Raw genomic sequence first — 21919 nt, 5'->3', positions numbered from 1 at the left:
AAAAAATCCTTAGAAAATTTTAGCTTGCATTTTGTCTCATGTAATATATCAAGTTTTAGAGGATAACATTGAAATTAAAATGCAATAAATAACAGGCAGGGCTTGTTAGAGCATCTAATAAATGAAAAAAAATAATCCATTTTAGATGTCTCACAGCAAATTAGCTTCATCAGAGAAATAGAATTAAAGACAATACTTTTAAATTATTGGGGTAGATGTTTTGCTGGCCTGCGTGGGATACAAGTCAACAGCAAAAATCATTTCCTGAGATCCTTGCACAAGTCAACAATACTAGAAAGGGAAACACATAGAGGACTGCTATAGTCTGAATAGGAGCTAGTTTAGGAAGATGAAGACAACAGGAGAGTTAGAAATGTTAAGACATCTTACATTAGTATGAAATGAGATTGAGAGGCTGCAGGTATTATTGGAATGATGGCATCGAAAGTTGTATGTAACTGGGGAGGAGAGCCACTGTAGGATAATCATGTTTATTAAGAGGAAATAGAGCAATGTAGTGAATAAGGATCAGGTGAGAGTGAATGAATGCTACTGGTGGCGGTAGAAGCAGACTTAGCCAATCTAATAATAGTCCATTTATGAATACAGACCATTAATCACTGAGAAAAATTAGTGGATTCTTTCTATCATCTATGAGAAACATTAACTTAGGACATGCTACATGGAAACACCTAATATTTGGGACAAGGAATACAGCAGTGATAAGGGAAGATATGAGAGGTAGGAAGGAGAGTACAGCGCAGGAAAAAGGAGGAAAAGCAATCCAGTTTTGCAAAAAAGATAGTTAAACAATACCTAACACCTGGTTCATTCACCATCACATGCATAGGTACCCCAAAAACAGGAATCTACCCATTAGACTTCATTGTAGTACTAAGTCAATTAAGTTATGATAGAATTTTTTTATTACACTGATCAAGCTACATATAACAATGTATTATTAAACTTGCAATTACACTATTCATTTGATTACATGATATTATCTACCTCCATTTAAAATAAACTTTAACCAATCATTACTTTCATTACACACAACAAAACAAAATCTTTATGCAAATTAATGATACATTAAATAACATCCCTTGAAACTCAAAGAGTTTGATACAATCCATTAGGCCAAGAACGCTTACTGATAAAAGTGAGCTACTGACTCAGTATTCCTACTCTTGGTTGGGAATATCATTTCAACACTATCATCATGGAGCATCAATCTGAAGATTGGCTTATAGCAACTCTTCAAACTATAGACCTGTCCTTTCCTAACCTCTTAATTTCCTCATAGTTCCTTGCACCTACAATTTCCATCATCTCCTTCACATTGTTCATCCTAGACCTACCGCTGCAATTTTTGCCTTCCAAGTTTCCTTTAACTATGGCCTTCAAAATATATTGTGCCTCAGCATATGTCCAATCATTTTCCCTCTCCTCTTCTTGTAAGTGCCCTCCACAAAATTCTATTTTTTACCCCTCTGTATCCACTTTAATGGCCATTGTCCTCTCTGGTAGCAGTCAATGTATTAAAAAACTCGTGGGTTGAATATATTTTCTGGGGGGGTAACTTCACTTATCTCTCTTAATTTTTCACCCCGCCAGAGTGCATTAGCATCTGCTGGGATGAATATTTCTTCTCCCAGTATCCCCTTCAGAGAGATCCATAATATGTTTGGACTTTCTTAAAATATTTCCAGCCATCCTTGCAACTCAGAAAATCCATTTTCTCCAAGAATAATGGCAAACTGATTAGCACTGTGGTAAAGGACTGAGCCAGTAACTGGAATGCTGAGGCTTTGTATTTGCAAGAGCCATTTAAATGTGGTTTTATCAATCTTTTCATAATTTGCCGGTAATAGAGCCAGTAACTGGAATGCTGAGGCTTTGTATTTGCAAGAGCCATTTAAATGTGGTTTTATCAATCTTTTCATAATTTGCCGGTAATAATCAGTTTCTCGCTGGATTTATGGCATTGCACATTGTTTCCAGTTTGATCCCTTTTCTAATTTTCATAGGGTTGATGGGGGACCTTAAGTAATCCTTAGCAATTCCCCCTTTCTACTCCTACATTCCATAGTCTGGATTCTGCTCCAAGGTGAATTGTTTCTTTGCTGATGAAATTTTGCAGGAATTATCAATGTAAGAAGCCTACTTGATTAGGATTGATTTAGGATAGAAATGCACGCTACTCACAAGCCCTAGCTAAAATGAAACTAAAACTTAAACCATACACTACCTATCACAATTAACACATTATTAAGCTCTACTTCCTAACTCCATTAATTCCAATTTAAATGCCTCTTCTTTTCCTACCTCCATCTCCTTTTCTTAGCATTCAGCCCTATATTACAATCTACAGCATTCCATTGTCTATAAGAATGTACTGTTTCCATTTGCCCTACTTTTTTCAATTTTTTCCAGACAACTTTTTCTTGGTTTTCCTTTCGGTCCATTTTATTTCCTCCATTCTTCTTCAAAGCCTACAATTTAAACTTATCCTCTTGCCTCAACAACTATGCTTTTAGGTCATAAAAAAAGTCCTTCATATTTAATTATCGATACCCTTTTCTTTATGTCTACACTTAAGACAAAGTTTATGCCTATCATCAACTCCCACTTATTGGAAAACACTTCCTTACCAGATGAATTCTTCTTTTCATGCCCCTCTACCCTGCCATTCCTTTTTCAAAATACTTACTACATCAGATAACTGTTCTACCTGTTCAAGTTTATGCCTATAGGAGTATGTTTTGAAGAAAGACAGGAAATGGTACCAAAATTAATGATAAAATGCATACATATGACTCTAATAAATCTTGAAAATACCTCAAATAATTTTACTCAGTTAATAATTACCTGGGATACCTGAAAAAATGGTTTTTTACAAATTTAGGTATTAGTGCTTCTACTGCTTTCATCTGTGATAACTGATAGTCAATTGCAATTGGTCAGCATACAAACAATATTCATCAAATCGAATAGGTGATCGATAATGACATAAAGGATACATATAAGCATAGATACAACTTGTACGATGGGATATCACAAATAATTAAAATTCAACACTTGGAGCATGTCTTACTATATTTTCATACAATCGCAAATAGTATTTCAAAGACTTATCGACAAGGTTTTGAAAATCTAAAAAAGTGAAGACTACAAAGCCTATTCACTCTTTTAGAGAAAATTTAATACGTATATTTGAATATATTGTGACTTCAAATTTCAGGATTATTTCAGTGAAGCAGTTACATTAGCTTTAGCCAATCAATTTTAGCAAATCAATATCAGAATTTGATATATTTGAATATTTACAGTTTATCAGTAGATATTTGTGACTGAAAAAAATCGGGGTTTTCATGTGATTGCAAGTCATATCAAAGAACTGGATCAGTAAAAGCAATATCGACATTTTCAATTTTCATAAAAGAGAGGATAAATTCATCTTTGAGAAGATGTATCATGCATTAAACAGACATTTTTGCTAATTGGAAATTCGTTCATCATAGCATGAAAATGCATTTAACAATGCTACATTGGAAAGGATAGACTGAGCTTCTTACGGCCTCCTTTTAGACTGACTATTGAATTATATTTCCTTAAGCTTAAAGGGATTAAGTTTCCTTAAGCTCTTCACGGCTTAGGGAAATATTATTTAATACAGCCAGTCTGAAGCTAGAATGTTAGATTATGGGAGAAAATCAGATGCTGTAATTTTTTTATCTTCTTTGGAGTGTTTGTCTTCCCTGGAGGTTTGTTTTAAAGAGGCTTGATTGTAATGACCATTTGAGATAAAACAGGAAAATCATTTTTGGAAGCAAAAGACATTCAGAGAAGATGGAAAGGTATGTTAGAGATCATTATGGCAAAAAATTAGGATAGTTAGATATAGAAAGTAATATTGATATGGGCAAATACATCAGGAGTCCAGAAATATTAAGCGCTTGGTTTAAAGAGGCATTATGTAAAAAGGCCAAATAAATTCACAGACAAATAGGCACAAAGATTTTTTTCAATTTATTTGCAGAATTTGATAAATGAATCTTGCCTGAAGAGTTTTTTAAATCAAAAAAAGATTAGAAAAGCAGTTAGTGAGGAAAGTGGGACCAAAAGTTTAATTTCACAATTAGCAAAAATGTTAGTTCTGAGAATAGAAATTTAAAAAATCACCAGAGAGGACAAACGTCTGGACCAGAAAGGAAGATCAGCTTGAGTTGAAAGGGAAGGGAACATTTAAAATGATTTAAGTAATGGACATTTACAGAAAGGAATACAAAATATAAATAATCAGGTCATTGTATGTTTGTATCTTTGTGGATTTTGAGTGGGTATTTGATAGATTACAATGGTTGCTTAAAATATTTCAGAATATGCGAGTAGATTAAAGGAATGGGTTACTCAATAGGAGCACATAGGAATGATATGAAACATTAAGGATAGGAGGGATTAAGTTGTACATTGATAGGCAACATTTTTTTATTATCGCCCAACGTGATACACTAATTTACTAAGGAATCATTATTAGATGGGCTGGAGTTGGGAATGAGTAAGAGAGGGATCCGATGAGCCATTTCGGCTTGCAGATGATCTATCACCGGTTTCCCAGATGCCCGAAGAATAGTAATCGCCGTTATGTGCATTTAAGGACCAATTCATAAAATGTGAAGTGAATATTAACAAAAGAAAACAATTAGAATAAGATTATCAATAAACAAGGTTTAAAATATACACTAGGACAATAATTGTGAGTAAAATGGGCATTAAAGCACGGACTGAAGAAAGGGGCATTTTCAAAGAGTAAAGGGTTCTGACAACAGGCACATGGAAGAAGGAAAGGGTTGTAAAACTCAGTCTCTGGGTCAAGAGGATGATCGTAGATTAGAAATGAGAAGGATGGAGAAAATGAGTTAGACAGAGAAAGAATAACAACAGAGTTCTAAATATGTATGGATCAGAAGAGATAAGAATTCAGGTGGAATTCAAATAAAGCAAATAAGTGGCTGGAGAAGATAATGAGTAGTGGTTGGACACTAAAGGCTCCAATTGCAGGTAAGAAAAAGGAAGACTGGGCTATCTGATTACATGACGGCTGGGCTATCTGATGGCATGAAGGCTGACGGTATTCTGAAGAAGGAAATGATGTAAGGAATAAAGAAAGGATGAAGGATGCAGAACGAGTGAGAGAAGGCTGCTCCAGTGATTTTGAAGTGTCTATAGAAAACATTTCCACCCTCTGTACAAAGACTAGAAAAGAGGTGAGACAAGTATATTGCATCCGATGAGGAAAACGTAAAGGAGAATCAAAAATTGGAGGATGAGTAGAGGTATGTAGTTAAAAAAACATGATTACTCTTTAATGAACAGCTCTCAATTGTTTAGAGAGAAAACAAATGCAGAAAGCAAAGAAAACACCAGATATTGACATCAAATTTCTCCTTTTGGATTAATATAAATTATGAGAAAAATAATCATTTTTGGAAAATGTCACATTAAAAACTCGTGCACAAGGTGAATATTAAGATACCCACACTAAAAATAAATAAATAACAATAGTACACTATACCTCTTGGCAAGGATAGAGCCTGTAGAAGAGAAATGTCTTGCAGGGTTCCCTCTGACCTGTTACAATTGTGGGCAAGTCCAATGGCTGGCCATTGGGATAAGCTATGGTTATATCCAGAACCCATTTTAATTCATACGGCCTACTGAGATCTGAAAGAAATCATCATAAATTCTTTTTTATAACATAATCGTAAAATTAAAAATTAGACTAGATTCTTTAAACTAAAATTACTTATTTACAGTCATTTGCATAAGTATTAAGGACCTGCACCCAACAAAGTCAAATTAAACATTTCAATTGCATAGACACTCCTTTTATTCCAATTAGCTGTTTTCACACAGACATCAGGATTTCCATCTTTCCCAGGAATTCCTATGTCATACTATTTAACTGAGGGTTGGTTTGATAGGCGAGGGTAGGACTCATCTAATATTAACCCTTTTAGTGCCAGCCTCTTTTTCCTGGTACACGTGAAAAATACCACGGTTGTTTTGATGAATTTGTAGGTTTGACCTTAGAAATTTATATAAAGCCTAAAATGACTGTTTAAGCTAATTTTTTGTCTAAATTTTAAATAGTTCCAGGTACAATAAAAAAATTCAATGACCTTGTTATCTCATCTACACATTTAGAAAAAAATATAATTTTAAAAATTGTTTTTAAAAATTTAAAATTTTACTTTCAGATTAGAAAATTTGTCATTAATAATTTTTATCATAATTCACATCAATTATTTTCTCATAATTAGTTTCTACTGCTATTATTTAGCTCACACAAACCAATTAAATTTTTTTACATTTTTAAAATAGTTACATTGAATATACCAAAATATTTACTCAAGTCCCGAAAACATAATATAACAAATTCCAAAGAAACTGCGGGAGATGCCGCAACAGTAACTTTTAACGGAGTCATCCGCTAATGTGCATTTCAATGCAACAATTTCAGAGCGTAAAAATCATTCGCCTTGACTGGGACTCGAACCCAGATCCCTCAATATCCGGTCGAGTGCTTTAGCCACTTAAGCTAACGAGGCGTCCTCTTAAACTCTGAAATTTTGGGGCTTTTAAAGGAACTAGATGTTATGACGAAATACCGTACATACAATGTCACAAATAACAATAAATAATACAATTGTCATAATATAACAATTGCACTTATTTTCGAGATAACATGCAACATGAAGACCTTTCACACATTTATTGAATATTCTGCACTAGTTTTTCACTTGCCTTTCCCTATTACACTCCTATGCTGCACACGCAACAGTCATCCTTTTTTTTTCAGGTATTTTTAATGGCTTTTTGTCTTGTCTGACATGTTCCTCCGATTCCTCACATTTCCTATTTTTCTCTAGGAAACATTCATTTCCAAGATCTTCCACAATGCTAATAGTAAAATGCAAACAAGCCATAGGATTTTTCTCAGATGGGAGGTTTTCTTTGTATACTACATAGCTGTTGATAATCAGTCGTGAAAATATGTTGAAGCATATTTTTTTCAAGTATTTCACAGTCCGCGTCTCATCAAGATATGTGTGCAGCAATATGTCAGATGTGTAGATTCCATCCATGTAATCATAATAAGATGGTGGAAAACGTGACCACTATTCGCACATGGCAGCAGTGAGAATAGGGCCTTGACAGAATAGCATCTTCACTCCTACAGCTAATTTTTCAGCCAATTGTTTGGGTAAGAATTTCCTACTGCTACGAATGGTACCAGCAACATGACAACCTAGCTCATGCAAGTATTTTGCCAGTAGAACAGACATAAAAATAATTATCCTTGAAAATGTGATAATCATTTCTTAGGTAGTTCCTTAATATCAATAATTTCATCACTACACTACATCCTCAAACATTCTTCTGGATTTCAGTTTTAACTACTTCGAACTTTGCTCCTCTTTGTGTATAGAAATGCCAAAAAATAGTTAATAACAGAGTCACACAACTTCCAAAATTTTACACTCCACCAACTGTGGTGCTTATTTGGTAGATATTGCAAGAGTTGTGCATGGTTCTCGGTTCCAACCAAGCTCTCATCAACACTCAACTGCATAAGCAGAGTGTAATGGCATTGAAACAAGATATTGGCATGACCAATGAGAGGTTAAATTTTGGCCCATGGGTCATATTCAGGCCCAGCAAAATATTTTGTATCAGCTAGGGGAAAATTTCTTTAAGATCATTTGGAAAGAGTTTCTTGGAAATATTTCAAGGAATCATGAGAGACATTGGGATTTGTAAGAAAATCAAAATGAAGCTATTGTTGGCCACCTGATTACACCCATATTTATAATACAAGTAATGAAGCCTTTGAGTTCAGACAAAGTTATATTTGTCCATTTGTTTCTTTGACCGATATTTTCAAAAGAGCATTTTTTTAAATAAATAAAATTAATTGATTGGACCTGCAGTAGAAGGGGGTGCACGCTTTGGTCCTGGTTGCTCTTGTTACACACCATGGGATTTAGGAGGGTTATATTTGTTCTCAAATACTTCCCCCAAATATTTTCCCAGGAATCAGCTACTATTCCCCCTCTATTCAAATCTTCAAACAGGGAACTCTAGGAAGAAGATATTCTTTGTTTTTTTTTTGACAAAGTCAGTCCAACAATGAATGACTGAGTAATCATAGTAATTTCTAGTTTTTCCAAAGCAATGCCAAGAGGGCTACTATGGAGAATTCCATACCAGAGTGAAAATAAAATGTTTCATTTCCATTTAAATGAATTATCATGTGTCACTGGGAAAACCATTTAGGACAAGAGGGACAAAGTAAATAGGGCTTGCTACAAAGACAATCTTATGGTAATACAAAGACAAAACTTGTAAGTAATACAGAGACACAGGATAAAATGTAAGTTTATATACAAGCTTACATTGATACGGTATCCGATAAGTAGGAAAAGAAGGTAGACTACAATTCAGAAAAATCCTAGGCTCAAATAACCAAAATGTGAACATATAATACATTTTCATCATGACAATTGATCAGCAATGATAAGAAAGCATAACAGATACTCAAACATTCTCTATAAAAGCATTGCGATGCACAGAAAAGTAAAAAGGCGAGCAAAAAAACGCCTGACCAATAGATGGGCCCATGGCATTCTTCGCACACACCCAACCAGCCTATAGAATGACCTGCTGGTACTAAAAGGGTTAATTCCTAAACAGTGTGTGAAATCCACATATAGCAACAGAAAAGGTGGAGGGTTTCTTTCCCTATGCTGCCTATGGTTTCCTTGGAAGATATGGTACCAAAAAAAATCATACAGCTCTGGTCAAACTGAGGTTAACCAAAGGCATTACCTAGAATTGAACCTATGCCCACCACTTAGTAGCCTAGGAGCTCTATCTAGGGAACCATCACATGCCCCTCACGGTATTTTATGGGTTCCTAAATATCCAAAAATACCAATTTAGTATGCATAGGATAATAGCAATAATAAAGATTTCCTAATGTTTTGTGAATTATGAATAATCCTTCATTTAATCGTTCTATGATAAACTCATTTCTCTTAGTACATGCAACAGTTAATACAACACAGGTGTATTATGATAGTGCTATAAAATAAACAATACAAAAATACAAGTGACAATACATACTACCATTTAGAAAAACTATTGTTGTATTTTATCCCCTTAACACAAAGTGGACCAGTAACAAATACAATCTGTTGCATGCTAGTATGTCCCCTATCCAAATCTAAAGAAATACTCAAAGAGCTTTCCAGAGAATATTTCCTGTTTTCCAGGGAGCTCCATTGCCCCAAAAAAATGCAGTTTGGGCTTACAATGGCTACCATACAGGCACCATACAAGTAAATGTTTAAATGACCAGTAACAGTAATCTCACTGTAACATCTGGTGCACAGCATAATCAGAGTGCCTAACCAACCAAGAATAAAAATTTTTAATTAATTCTAGTTTTCCTGGAAAATAACACATGCTATGGATAAATATTTTTGCCTGTCAGAGTAAATATATGGGACCTGAGGCATGTAAGCCTTGAAGTATGTTATTTCAAAATTAATGAAGTTGTCTTCAAACATTAAAATGCTGTTCCACCTAAGTTGCTGAACTAATGGTGATCAAAATAAATCTTCTTGGACGAGGAGAAAAAATAGAGCCCAATGCTGGAGTTTTAACACAATTCCCTCGCACAACTACGACCCTGTCCAATAAATACGCAAACTGAGGCAATAAAAACTTTATTTTGCAAAATTTAGTCTACATCGTTTTAATCCCCTTTCAAGTACTCTCCATTCGTTGCTATGTGCTTATTCCATCTTCTTTTCCACAGTTTAAAGCACCCTTGGAAGTCCTCGGCAGTTATTCTTTCTAGTTTTCCCGTCATTTCTTGCTTTATTGTGTCCACATCTTCCCAGTGATGTCCCATCATCGTATTTTTGCATTTTGGGAATAGGAAAAAGTTGCAGGGGGCGGGTGAGATCTGGTGAATTAGGAGGATGATCAAGAACGGTGATTGAATTTTTTGCCAGGAAATGACGAGCAATCAATGCTGAATGTGCTGGTGCATTGCCATGGTGAAGGATCCATCCATCATGAGTGGTTAAAATAGTAACCACCATTGATTTTCTTAAATCTGGTTCATCAACTATCATTTGGACAAATTCCAAAGAAACTGCGGGAGATGCCGCAACAGTAACTTTTAACAGAGTCATCCGCTAATGTGCATTTCAATGCCAGTCAAGGCGAATGATTTTTACACTCTGAAATTGTTGCATCATTTGGACAGTTTTTCGACGATCAGTAAGGACAATGGACTGTACATGATCAATGTTGTCCTCAAGACAGGTGGTTAAAGGTCCTCCCGGCCTCGCATCAACCGTGGTCTCTTGTCGGACACCTTTAAACTGCTTAATCCACTTGAAAATGGATGTTTTCTTCAGAGCATTATCCCCACAAACAGTTGCCAACATTTCAGGATGTAATTTCTAGATAACTTTTACCGCACTTCACGAAAAACTATGTTTCTTCATTGCTCCATGATTTTGTAAATTTCCCTTTTCGACAAACAGTAAGGACAACAGAAACTAACATAAATGGCACCATACGCACAGCTCAACGATCTGCCAAGCACAGATGGCTCATTGGGTCTCAGGCAACTAGCGCCGCCGGTGGGCAGGGCTATAGTCCGCGTCATGGCCCCCAGATTGCACCAGTTTGTGCATTTATTTCAGAGACCACATACACTTTCCTTCAATATTAGCACATGCAGTTAACTTTAATAAATTAAATTCATCAATTTTGGCCACACATTTCACTTGAACAAACACCTCAGCATTTGATTGCTCATACAATGAATCCATATGACAACTTACCCAACTCTACCTACTGAAGGTAAAACATATGCTCTCAGTTAGATATTGATTTCGGAGACTTGTGAGATACCATATAGTCAGCACCTATTGCCAGGGATGATTATTGTCAGTACTGATCTGAATGATACAAGACAACTGATCCTCACAGGGTCACCAGCTATAAATTGAGGCTCCACGTGCCACTTACCATGAGAATAGGATCTGTAGTTTGAGGAAGAAATTGAATGTAGGTTGTCACATATGGTGAAATTCCAGAAACTGACTTAGATAGAATGGGTGCAAATAGTGTCAACGATAAAAGCTGAAAAAGCTACCTAATGTATTTGAGGAAAAGAATGTAAAACAACCACACTATTCTTTCCAAGAAATGTAAGCACACGTGTTGTTCAGTAACTTTCTAAAATCCAAGAGATGGTACTTTTAGTATATGAAAAGATTTGCTTTTAGTAAGCCTCACCTCTCACTAGACTGCTCTTTAAGTTACAGCTACAATTACACTTGGCTTCACTTTCAAAGTCAATCGAAGCAACAAACTTTTTTTAATTTAGAAAAATGAAAAAAAAAATGGGTTTTGTATGTTTATCAAACACTTCTATTTAAAAGGCTTAATACCAAAAGAGATCAAATCTGAGCTGAATGAAGTTTATGGCACACTGGTCCTGTGTTTGTGAGTTTTTACAATTGTATTAATGATTGTCAATGTAGCCAGACATCCGTAAATGATGAACATGGTTTGGGATGTCCAGCGTGACTTCCTACAAAATGATTTACAAAATCAATGGTATGGTTTTCATTGATCGACGAATCTAAGTTCACGAAATAGCTGAGGCCACAGGCATATCACAAGGTACAGTGTAATCAGTTTAGCATGTAACAATGGGTTTGAAAGATATCTCGACAAGATGAGCTCTGTATTTACTCTCAATAAAGAATAAACCCAATTATGCAGTCAATTTGGAGGATGGTTTGGAGCTTTACCATTGCAATCCTGATGAGTTTCTGCAATAATAACTAACTGTGGACAAAGAATGGATACATTATTACACTCCAGAGACAAAGGAAGAGTTAAAAACAGTGGGTTTCTGAAGGCCATCTGGCTCCTAAGAGGGCAAATATGGTGAATTTAACTAGATGGCCATGGTTTTTTTTGGTAATTATTGTGATGCTGTGGCATTGATTGAGTGAAGAAATAAAGAAAAACAAAAAAATTCTCTTCATTTGGCAAAAAAAATTCTCTTCCATCAAGACAGTACACCTGGGCAGTTTCGATGGTGTGGATTATGGACTTTAAGTTAAAATCTTTACATCATCCACTCTATTCACCAGGTTTGGCCCCAAGTGACCCTTTTTTTTATTACCACACTCGAAAAAAATGGCTTGGTGAAAAATGATTCATGTCGAACGAGGAGATCCATCAACATAAATGCCTATTTAGAAGATTTCAAAATCCCTTTTTCTGAACAGATTTCAAAAGTTGTAGGAATTCGTGGAAAAGTGTACCGAGCTAAGAGAAGACTATGGCTAAGACTAAAAAAAATTGCCCAAAATAATGTGTTCTTATTTTAATCTAAGGACTTATTGAACAAATTGATTTTTAAGTATCCGGTAGTACAACATCCCCTCACAACTGGAACCCTGAGCAGGGAATACAATAAGGCTTAGAAGATAGTGGACTCAAGATGAGAATGTAGGATTAAAACAAAAAGACAAAGAAAGAAAAACAAACATTGAGAATAATGCTAAGGAAAAATCAAACAAAAAAATTGGTAAAATTAGAAAAAGCAAAACAAGAAACTGAAATAAACATTATATGTACTTGGAATAAGGGATGTGATATGGTGTGATTATGGGAAAAAAGAGAGAGGATAACAGGATTTACTACTTTGATGGGGAGAGAGATGGAGAACAAGGAGCTGGAATAAAGAAAGGAAGGAGGTTGAAGGATAATATCCAACGACTGAACATATCAATACAAGAATAATTATGATATCATTCAACAGGAAAGATAAGGACATGATGATTATTTAAATTGGTGTTAAGTTTATCTATGCCTGCTGAAAAGAACTCCAAAAAGAAGCAGAGGAATGGCTGCATAGAAATAATGGAGCAATGGAATGTTGCCATACAAGAAGATGGAAAGACAAGTTAAAAAATGTGGTTTAGAAGACAGAAATGACAGAGAGCAAAGATTGGTAAACTGCTGCTAAGACAAGGGGATCGAGATGGTGCAGTAGCTATACTGTCTTCCCACCCAGTTGGTTCAAATCCCGGTGGTGTTGAATATTTTTCAGTGGTATCTTGATCCCTACTTGAGGTGCTTCATAGAGGGTACTTTGAATGAGTACGTCATCCATCAGATGGGATGTAAAGCTGCGTACCCCTTAGGGCCTTTCGTAAAGAGTAGGCTAATGCCGACACCGGGTTCTCTCCACCCTTCATTCTTTCCCGTCCATCCCTAATGGTGCAAATGACCTCATCTGTTGGTCACCTCCCCTAAATACTACTACTACTCTGTTAAGACAATCATATGACAGTAGGTAATACTGTTTGAAAATTATAAAAGAAAGATATACAGTGGGAGGATTATACTTAATATGACAATGACATAGGAAAGAAGATGTATCTGAGGCTTAAGAGGATGACAAAATGAAAGAAGGTGACACATAAAACTAAGGGAAGAGATAAAATAGGAGAACCAGGAAATTCCTTCAATAAAACACAGTGGAACCTTGTCTAAGGAGCATATTTTGTTATTTCTCATTCATAATGCGAAATATTAAGTTAAAAAATTTTTCCCACATATGTTAATGTAAAATACAATAATGTGTTCCATGCCAAAAAATAAATTGTGTATGTATAAGGTTTATTTAGAGACAATGATACACACATTGTTTAGGATGATGAATCATTGTCATCTGTTCTTCTATCGTGGAATGTATTAGCCTGGAATTTGAAGTCAATTTGGAGAAAAACACAGCATTTAGCCTGCTCTTCTGAACTTAACACACATCAGGCTAGTTGAGTTTCTGAATGGTAAACAAACAGTTGCTTAGCTATCAAATCACTGCTTGCATTGGCACTAAATAGTAGTGTGAGATGGCCTTTTATTAGCTCCTGGCCAGGCAGTGCATTCTTCTCTGCTTTTATAAAGGTTTGCTTAGGTGCTTCTTTACAATAGAATGGCATTTCATTACAATTAAAAACCTGCTGCCGCAGTTAACTCTCAGAATCTATGAGCTTCTTGAAATTGCCGATCAAGTTCACTTCTGCCTTTGTGCCAGAACTTGCTGCTTCAATGTGCCTCACAATGCTGTGAATGCCAGTACTTCATTTAATACTCCTGAACCCCTCACTTCTTCCCCCAAATATTTCCTCTTTAGCCATTGATGATCGTAATGTCTTCATAACAAAGTTGGCAAATTAACTTTCACCTTCTAACAAACGATATTCTTGCTAATAGAGTTGCACTGCAGTTTCTCCCCATTTATCCATATGAGAAGCAACCTTTCAACATAATTGAGAATATGTAACCATTACATGATATTATTGTCAATCCCTTTGTTGCATCTATCCCCTTAATCTTGTGCTTGAGGTGCAAATCATTGATGCCAACCATTTGTATGCGTGTGATAGATCAGCCATGCCTACAACTTGTTTTCACTTTCCAATGATATGACTTTTCATTTCTCCTGTTATTTATATGTTCTTATTGCTGTCATCTTGTGGCTTTTTCTTAAGGTAATTAAATTTTTCACAAAATATTATAAATAATATGCCTGAACACAAGTTAAGAAAAATGTGTGATCACTAACAACACTAAGATGCTAGCAGAATGAGTGCTCATTGAAGACTTCCCCTCTCCTCATTACTTGTTATGTAAAATTCCACTCCTTTAGAAAGTCATTTTTTAGGAATTTTTGCTTGTATGCAAATTATTCATAATGCAAGGTGCTCTTTATGCAAGGTTGCACTGTACTAAAGACAAGGATGTAACTAATTGTGTTAATGAGAACAGAAGTAAATGAATGATAGATAGTATAATAGAAGCAGCAGATTAGACCTTAGGAATCAAAGAGTACAGGAGAATGAATAAGAGCTGGAAAGTCAAAGCTGGGTGAAAAGGGATAAAAAAAGAAGTAGATGAATATAAACGTATGAAAAATGACAAAGAGAAACTGAAAAAGCCAAAGGCAAATGCATTAGGGAAAGTTGGAATGAAATAGAGAAATTAGAAAGAGAAGGGAGACATGGCCTAATTTGAAAGGAAGCCAGGGAATTAGCACTTAAGGAATAGGGGATGGGCTGCAGCTGTCAACTAGAAACAGCAGATAAACAAATGGAAAATGAGACACAGGAAGATTTAGAAAATGGAAAGAATATTTAGAATAGCTGTATAAACGGGGACAGAAACCTGGAGAAGAGAGAAATGGAGGAGGAAAATACAGCAGCAAAAGAAGACAGGATACTGAATACTGGATAGAGAGATAGAAACACTGACAGAAAAAACCGAAGAAAGGAAAGGCATCAGGAATTCCCATTGAACAAATAAGAACATTACAAAAAGAAAAACTAATCAAGTCATACACTGACATATGCATTGAGTTAAACACAAAAAATAAATCCCCTTATTTACATTTTTCTAGGGATCCAAAAAAAATTTAAATCACAGGAGAAAAAGAATGATAAATTTGACACCCTTACTTACTGGAGTAAAGGTAAAAATCAAAAACAGACATAAACTGAAAAAGAGCAGGATTATTATTTATCTCTTAAAATACACCTTTCCTCATTTATTTATAAGTGATGAATGAAAATAACAAAAATACATGAAATAACTAGGGTGCATAAATTATGAAAAAGTAAATTACTTTCTCCTTCTTTATCGGAACATAAAATGGTAAGTTATGGAATTATTATATTGCACGAAAGCAAGACAAAATTAATAACCGTAAAAGCAAAAACTTCATAGAAATGCATTTAACAGGATACTTATTGAATGAAGTTTCCATTCTTTCCTCCCTAACCCCCCTGATACCTATCCCACAAACTGTATACTGTCCCACCTACCCCCAGTATGTAAGACAACCTCCCTAAGACCCTAAAGCGACTCTAAACCTCCTCCTCCCTCCCCAATTATAGGCAGCCCCTCACTGATCCTTGCCAATGTACCTTTACTCCTTCATTATAACATCCCTCACCACGCTTTCCCCAACATTATCATTGTAACCCACGGCCTTCTCTCCCCTCTCATCCGACTAAACACTCCTCCTCGCCTACAAATACTTGAGTATATATGCTTGTGGATAATTTTCCGTAACTTACCTGAAGTTGTTGTCCAGAATGAAATGAAACAAAATGAAAAAAAGCAAAATATAATGAAAGTCTGGTATTAAAAATTTTTTTCAATCCTAGGATTAGTCTACTGCAGCTACCACTTGGTCTCTGCCACCACTGCCTAATGGTGAAACTGCTGCCTTTCACCTTGGGTTCAGGGTAGCTTTTTACTCGGAGTCTATTCATCTCATTGCCCGGTTCCAAAATACCATTACTGCGTTTTTTTTCTGTTAAAGTGTGGTTGCCTCGTTCCGAAAAACCACTGAAAAATTTTTTATAAGCTGAAAAATGTTTTTCCAGTCACGGAATGCAAACCAGCAACCTTTGGGTCCACAGGCAGACATGCTTCCTCTGGTCTACCTCCGCACCCCCAAAATTTTATAAGTGGATTTAAAGAAGTTTTCCAGTTCTCTAAAATCATGAAGCAGTTCCACAAAGTTACACCTAAAACTGCTTTCCATTTCTCTCTCCATGACAGAAACAGTGAACCAAAACTTGTTGAAGTAGTAAGTGTAGTAGTAGCAGTGAAAATGCAGATCTCACCTCCTCTTCAGGAACTGTGCCATTTTTTCATTCCCAATGATTTTGCTTTCAGGCTCTTTCACTGATGTATAATATTCTGCACACTCTTGTTTCAAGCTAACTTATTTCAATTAAGCTTCTCCCTTCTAAAGTGGTAATGCCATTGTAGTGCATGCCCCCAATTACAATGCCACAAACCAAGATTGGAACAAAATATGGAGAGAATAGTTTCCTTTAATTTTTATCCCTTGTCCGCATTGCAGATGCAACCAGTGTCACTTTCATGCAAACTTCTTGTCTAGAGTCCTTATTTCACTAATTTTACTGGAGTGCATGCTTAAAATCTTAGCTGTCTTCCCCATTATGCTCTCATCCATGTACAACTGATACTTTACTTTGCATTGAGGTCTGAACTTATTAGGAAATAATCCAACCCTTGTTAAAATTTGAAGAGCATACCAAAAGAGTTGCCCATTTCCTCACTATCACAAAAAAGCCAATGTGTCCTTATTCATTCAAATCTTGGAATGGGATTTTTGTCTCTCCATGATTCACTTTGAATGTATATATTTAAGTTGAGTAACACACTCCAAGGATCCAATTCTAATGCTGAACAAAAAATTTGCAATGCTTTAACTCAATGACCAAGCTAGAATACTGATTTATGAATAACATAGGAATGTGTTGACCATCAGGTAAATAAATTTCTTCAATGTTGATTCAATGACATGCCATATTACATACATAACACAAATATAGAGGTAAATTTAGGTATCATATTTAGGAGCTTAACCTGGGTATTTTATTTTCCTTATACACACGAACTACATGATTAGAAAAGTAGAAAACCTACTGGCATTTTAATAACACGGCCAGGCACTGAATGAAGTGCATTCTGACTGCAGACCAAGGTAACATTGCTTCTGGTCTGCCAAGTGAAAACAATTACACATGCACTTTTTTAGGATTGGATGCTTTATTCATACGCATAAGCATTTATATGTGTTTATTGTTCAGTGCACCATCATTAGGAGCCAATTCTATTATTTTCACATTTTTTGCAATAATAAGTTATTTTAACTTATTAGCATTGGCATTCAAGATGTGATGATAATAATGCATACTTTAGGAAAAGGCAACTTGTTTACTGTAATCCCATGGGGCGAATACTATAGGTACCTAACAATACCTATGGATATGATGAATGATTAATTAAAATTAATATTGAATGTAAGTAAATAATTACCTGATGTAACATTATAACCAAGATCATTGATTGTACGTGATTTTTTCAAAATAATACATGAGGGTAAGTCAATAAATAACTCGCAAAACTTGTTAGAAACAATAATAAAGTAACTGCCTGACTGCAATACTTTTACTCCTTGCGGGCTTCATTGAATTCTGTCATTGTTTTGATGTCTAATTTCTTCATCTGGAACCCATAACCATTTTTCAGAATGTCATTTTCTAATTGTCCCGCTTACAGTTTTTCCTTAAATGAGGCTTCAATAAAATCATTACACATCTCAAATTTTCACACATTCAAGAGAGGTTCTCAATTTTTGGAGAAATATAACAAAAACCAACTATGCAATTATCATTAAATCTTCAAAATCACAATAAAATTTGGCACTGCACAGTTTTTTCTTTGATATAAAATGAGATAAATGTAAGAAATGGCCATTTAGTTGCAACTAGAATGTTAAACTCAAACAAAACATTATAATTGTTATATTTCCAAAAGCAGTCTATCAGTGTTAACCAATTCAGGTAACAGGGAATACCTATGTAGATATTTTTAACTTTATAATTAAAAAAAAACAAAAAAACAGCTTTGGCTTACCATAAATTTTGTTCATTGGATTACTGCTTCCCACTGGCAGGGGCCCAACAATATTCATAATAGTTTTTAATGCTCCCACCCGTGGCAAAGATACATGCTGTAGTACTGGCAGGTTGTTTTTGAGAGCAAACCTAAGGTAAGGAAATATTATCAATCACAGCAAATGAAACAAGTGTGAATGCTCACAAAAATGGAGGAAATTATGGTGGTCAGGTATCCAGTCAGGGAACCATTCATCCCTTTCTCTAAATTATACACCCCTCCACTGGTAGGCTAGGTAGGGTGCCACTCACAATGGGACACAATGTGTGTATCAGAAAATAAAGAGAAAATAAAGCACACAGATGAGGGATGCAAGAGAGATGGTGACGATGAAAAATTAAAGGAATTTTCCAAGGCAGCTTGGAAAAATGTACCTATCGGCTTCATCAAGCTTGAACTATGGTCTGATGCACAGGGTCACCATTTTCCTAGTTTTATCTTCATTAAAATTTTAATTGGTGCACTAGCATCAGCATAAAGAGACTGTAAAAATAAGAAACTGTATCATACTTTGATCCATGGTTGCAACATAATTTGCACTTCAATTGTATGCAGAAGATAAGAATTAAATGCAAATTGAAGAATCAAATAACTATCATCCTTTTCCAGTGAGCATGAACCATTTATAAATGTTCATTGAGATTGGGAGATTCTAACTGAGGCTATATGGGCCCAAACAAATTTATTAAAACATGCTATGCAGCAGAAAAGTGGGTTTGTCATTTGCTGTTCAGATTCCACAATCTGGATTTCTTCCACCACATCCAGCTTTGGATGATATTTCATCTAATTCTTACATTTTTACAGACTCGCATTTTTTGCATGAGGCTAGGAGTAGAGTGACCTTGGATAACTATTTCACAATTCACCAACCCTTAAAATTGTGACTAAATTCTTCTCAATTATAAAAATTCAGAGCTGATAATAATTAAGTATTCTGTAACTTTAGCGTTTCTATGCTCAGTCCATGCCTTCCCTACAAGAATCTAACCAGTACCCCAGACAAATAATCTAATCAGACAAAACACTGTTCGCACACAAATTAAAGATTCATAAAACATGAAGACATGTTCATTTATTGAGATTGAGTATCTGGCAGAAGATGAGATAATATGACGAGAGAAGTGAGCATTGTTTAAAGTGATGCATTCAATTCACTTAAATAAAAGAGAAAAACTTGGCTCTTCATCGACTCAAATGCCTTATTTTTACTTGTGGATATGCCTACATAATTACATTAGCCCAAAATCAAGAGCAAGTGTATTAAAAGACTGTGTGCATTCATACATACTTAATGAACAAAAATGTCTTCATAATACTGGTATGTTTAAGAAATATTTTTGTAAACCAAAATACAACCACAAACTTTTACATTTTTCATATGTTGCAGCACAACCTGACAATGTAAATGTTGACATGAAATCTGCCAACTATCAGGAATATTCAACATGAAATTGCATAATTAGTTATATTATGTCATCAATTGATAACCTGATAAGGATTACAATCAACCTTAATGGTTCTTCTTCACTTAATTTAACAAACCAACCATGCAGCATTTTTAGTGATATAAAAACCCTAGTCATAGCATGGCAACTCAGATTTTATCATGAAATTAATCTAAGAAACTGGCATAAAATCTACATACAAGTAACAAAAAACGATGCTAGTTGAAACATCCGTAAGCTTTGAATAATATTTCACAACTAAATGACAGCTGCTTCTTAAGGATTGGTGAGAATACTCTTTAAGAATATTTTAGAATATTAAAACTATTTCTTTAAATTTTATATTCCCTTATTTACAGCAGATTATTATTCTCTGTACACCTTTAATACAGATACTCTTCATTTCACAACCATTGTGACTGAACTGATGCCTTTCAGAGACACCAACCCAGGTAAAATATTTGAACAGGTGAAAATTATTCAACCAGTGGCTAATATTAGGAGTAATGGTCACAATCCAGGAGAAAAGACTGCTAGGACCAAGTATAGGAGGATATTGGTTATTTAGTGCTCACAACCAGGTGATATTATAAAACATCATATTATCATATTTTAAAGAAGTGAAGAAAGTAAGATTTCATTAATTAAAAAGCATTTATCAATGCTCGCTTCCAATTTACCTTTGGCTCGTTTCTCTCCTCTTTCTAAGAAATCCTCCTTCAGGAAAGAGAACCATCCATTTTCGACATCTTGGGATGTATGCTTCTTGTAAATGACTTACTAGGGCTTTAAGGGAGGCATCCCTTTTGTCTTTTCCCTAAAAATCAACATACTTTTATATTACATGCTTCTAGTAATAAGTTCAAATTTCACTTTATGATTAAGCTTAAAAGACAAGTTTCCCAATAAACTCATAAAAAATCTTGGCCAAATCTTTTATTTCCAATATTTTCCTTTTACTTACGGACACAATGAAAAAATCTTGATGCAAAATTGATACAATTCCGAAGTTTGTATACTTGAATATCCTATCCATTATCCACATCAAGTTGGGCAATATGTTCTTTTTGGCATTAAATGATGCCATCAAAAGAGGTACATCCGCAGTAGATTGATGGTTAGCAATGACTAGAGTTCTGTCTTCAAGACAAATTGTAATGTCATCCCCAATCTCGACAACTGCCAAAATACAGTGAAAATCACAACTAACAACCAAATTAGACTAAGCATAAGATACTTTGAAAAGAGCAAGAAACAAATATACATCCAGTAAATTTTTGGACAACGTAAGACTTACTATCGTAGCCGGCGGACCAACTCCACATGCTGACCATTGCCAAGAGCCAGTGAAAAAAATAACCCTCGATTCGCCAGTATAAATCAGGATGGCACTTTTTGATAGGAAAGAACATCATCATCCAAACAACGTAAGTAGGAATACAGTATATGTTGTTTACAATGACAAAGAGTACCCGTAACGCACATCTGCACATGAACGCAACCCTGGAAGTGTCACAAAAAATGACAATCACATTAAATTTCCCTAACTTCATTGAAAAAAGTACGCTAAAACGATATGGAATTACCCAAATGGATCCATCTTCAAGGACTTTCCGCTTATTGACGGGAAGAAAACCAAAAATGGTGCCTACTTTAAAAAGTTTCACTTACTATCTTCTTCTCCCCCATTTAATGAAAGAGGAATAATAATCATGATGCATCCAGGACCTCCACAAAAAAGAGAACTTAGATTAGAGCATTACAATGAAACACATTTTTATGAAATTATCTAATAAAAA

General features: G+C 35.1%; 1 protein-coding gene across 3 annotated transcripts in view; it reads right to left on the bottom strand.

Annotated features, from left to right (window-relative positions):
* Positions 1 to 21919, bottom strand: part of LOC139688299 (acyl-CoA:lysophosphatidylglycerol acyltransferase 1-like) — a 28423-nt gene that overhangs the window by 5956 nt on the left and 548 nt on the right. For all 3 annotated transcript variants that reach the window (XM_071585789.1, XM_071585788.1, XM_071585790.1), the window contains exons 2-7: positions 21707 to 21848; positions 21418 to 21623; positions 21085 to 21299; positions 20801 to 20937; positions 18631 to 18761; positions 5576 to 5724 (exon numbers count right to left, since the gene is read on the bottom strand). In XM_071585789.1, coding sequence (XP_071441890.1) covers positions 5576 to 5724; positions 18631 to 18761; positions 20801 to 20937; positions 21085 to 21299; positions 21418 to 21623; positions 21707 to 21720 — 852 coding nt within the window. In that variant the 5' untranslated portion in view covers positions 21721 to 21848. The remainder of the gene's footprint in view (positions 1 to 5575; positions 5725 to 18630; positions 18762 to 20800; positions 20938 to 21084; positions 21300 to 21417; positions 21624 to 21706; positions 21849 to 21919) is intronic.

The sequence above is a fragment of the Hetaerina americana genome, unplaced genomic scaffold (genome assembly GCF_022747635.1).
Source record: "Hetaerina americana unplaced genomic scaffold, ioHetAmer1.1.p SCAF_2, whole genome shotgun sequence".
NCBI classification, from domain to species: Eukaryota; Metazoa; Arthropoda; class Insecta; order Odonata; family Calopterygidae; genus Hetaerina; species Hetaerina americana.
The sequence above is the reverse complement of the archived record's forward strand: the minus strand, read 5'-3'. Positions and strand labels throughout refer to the sequence as shown.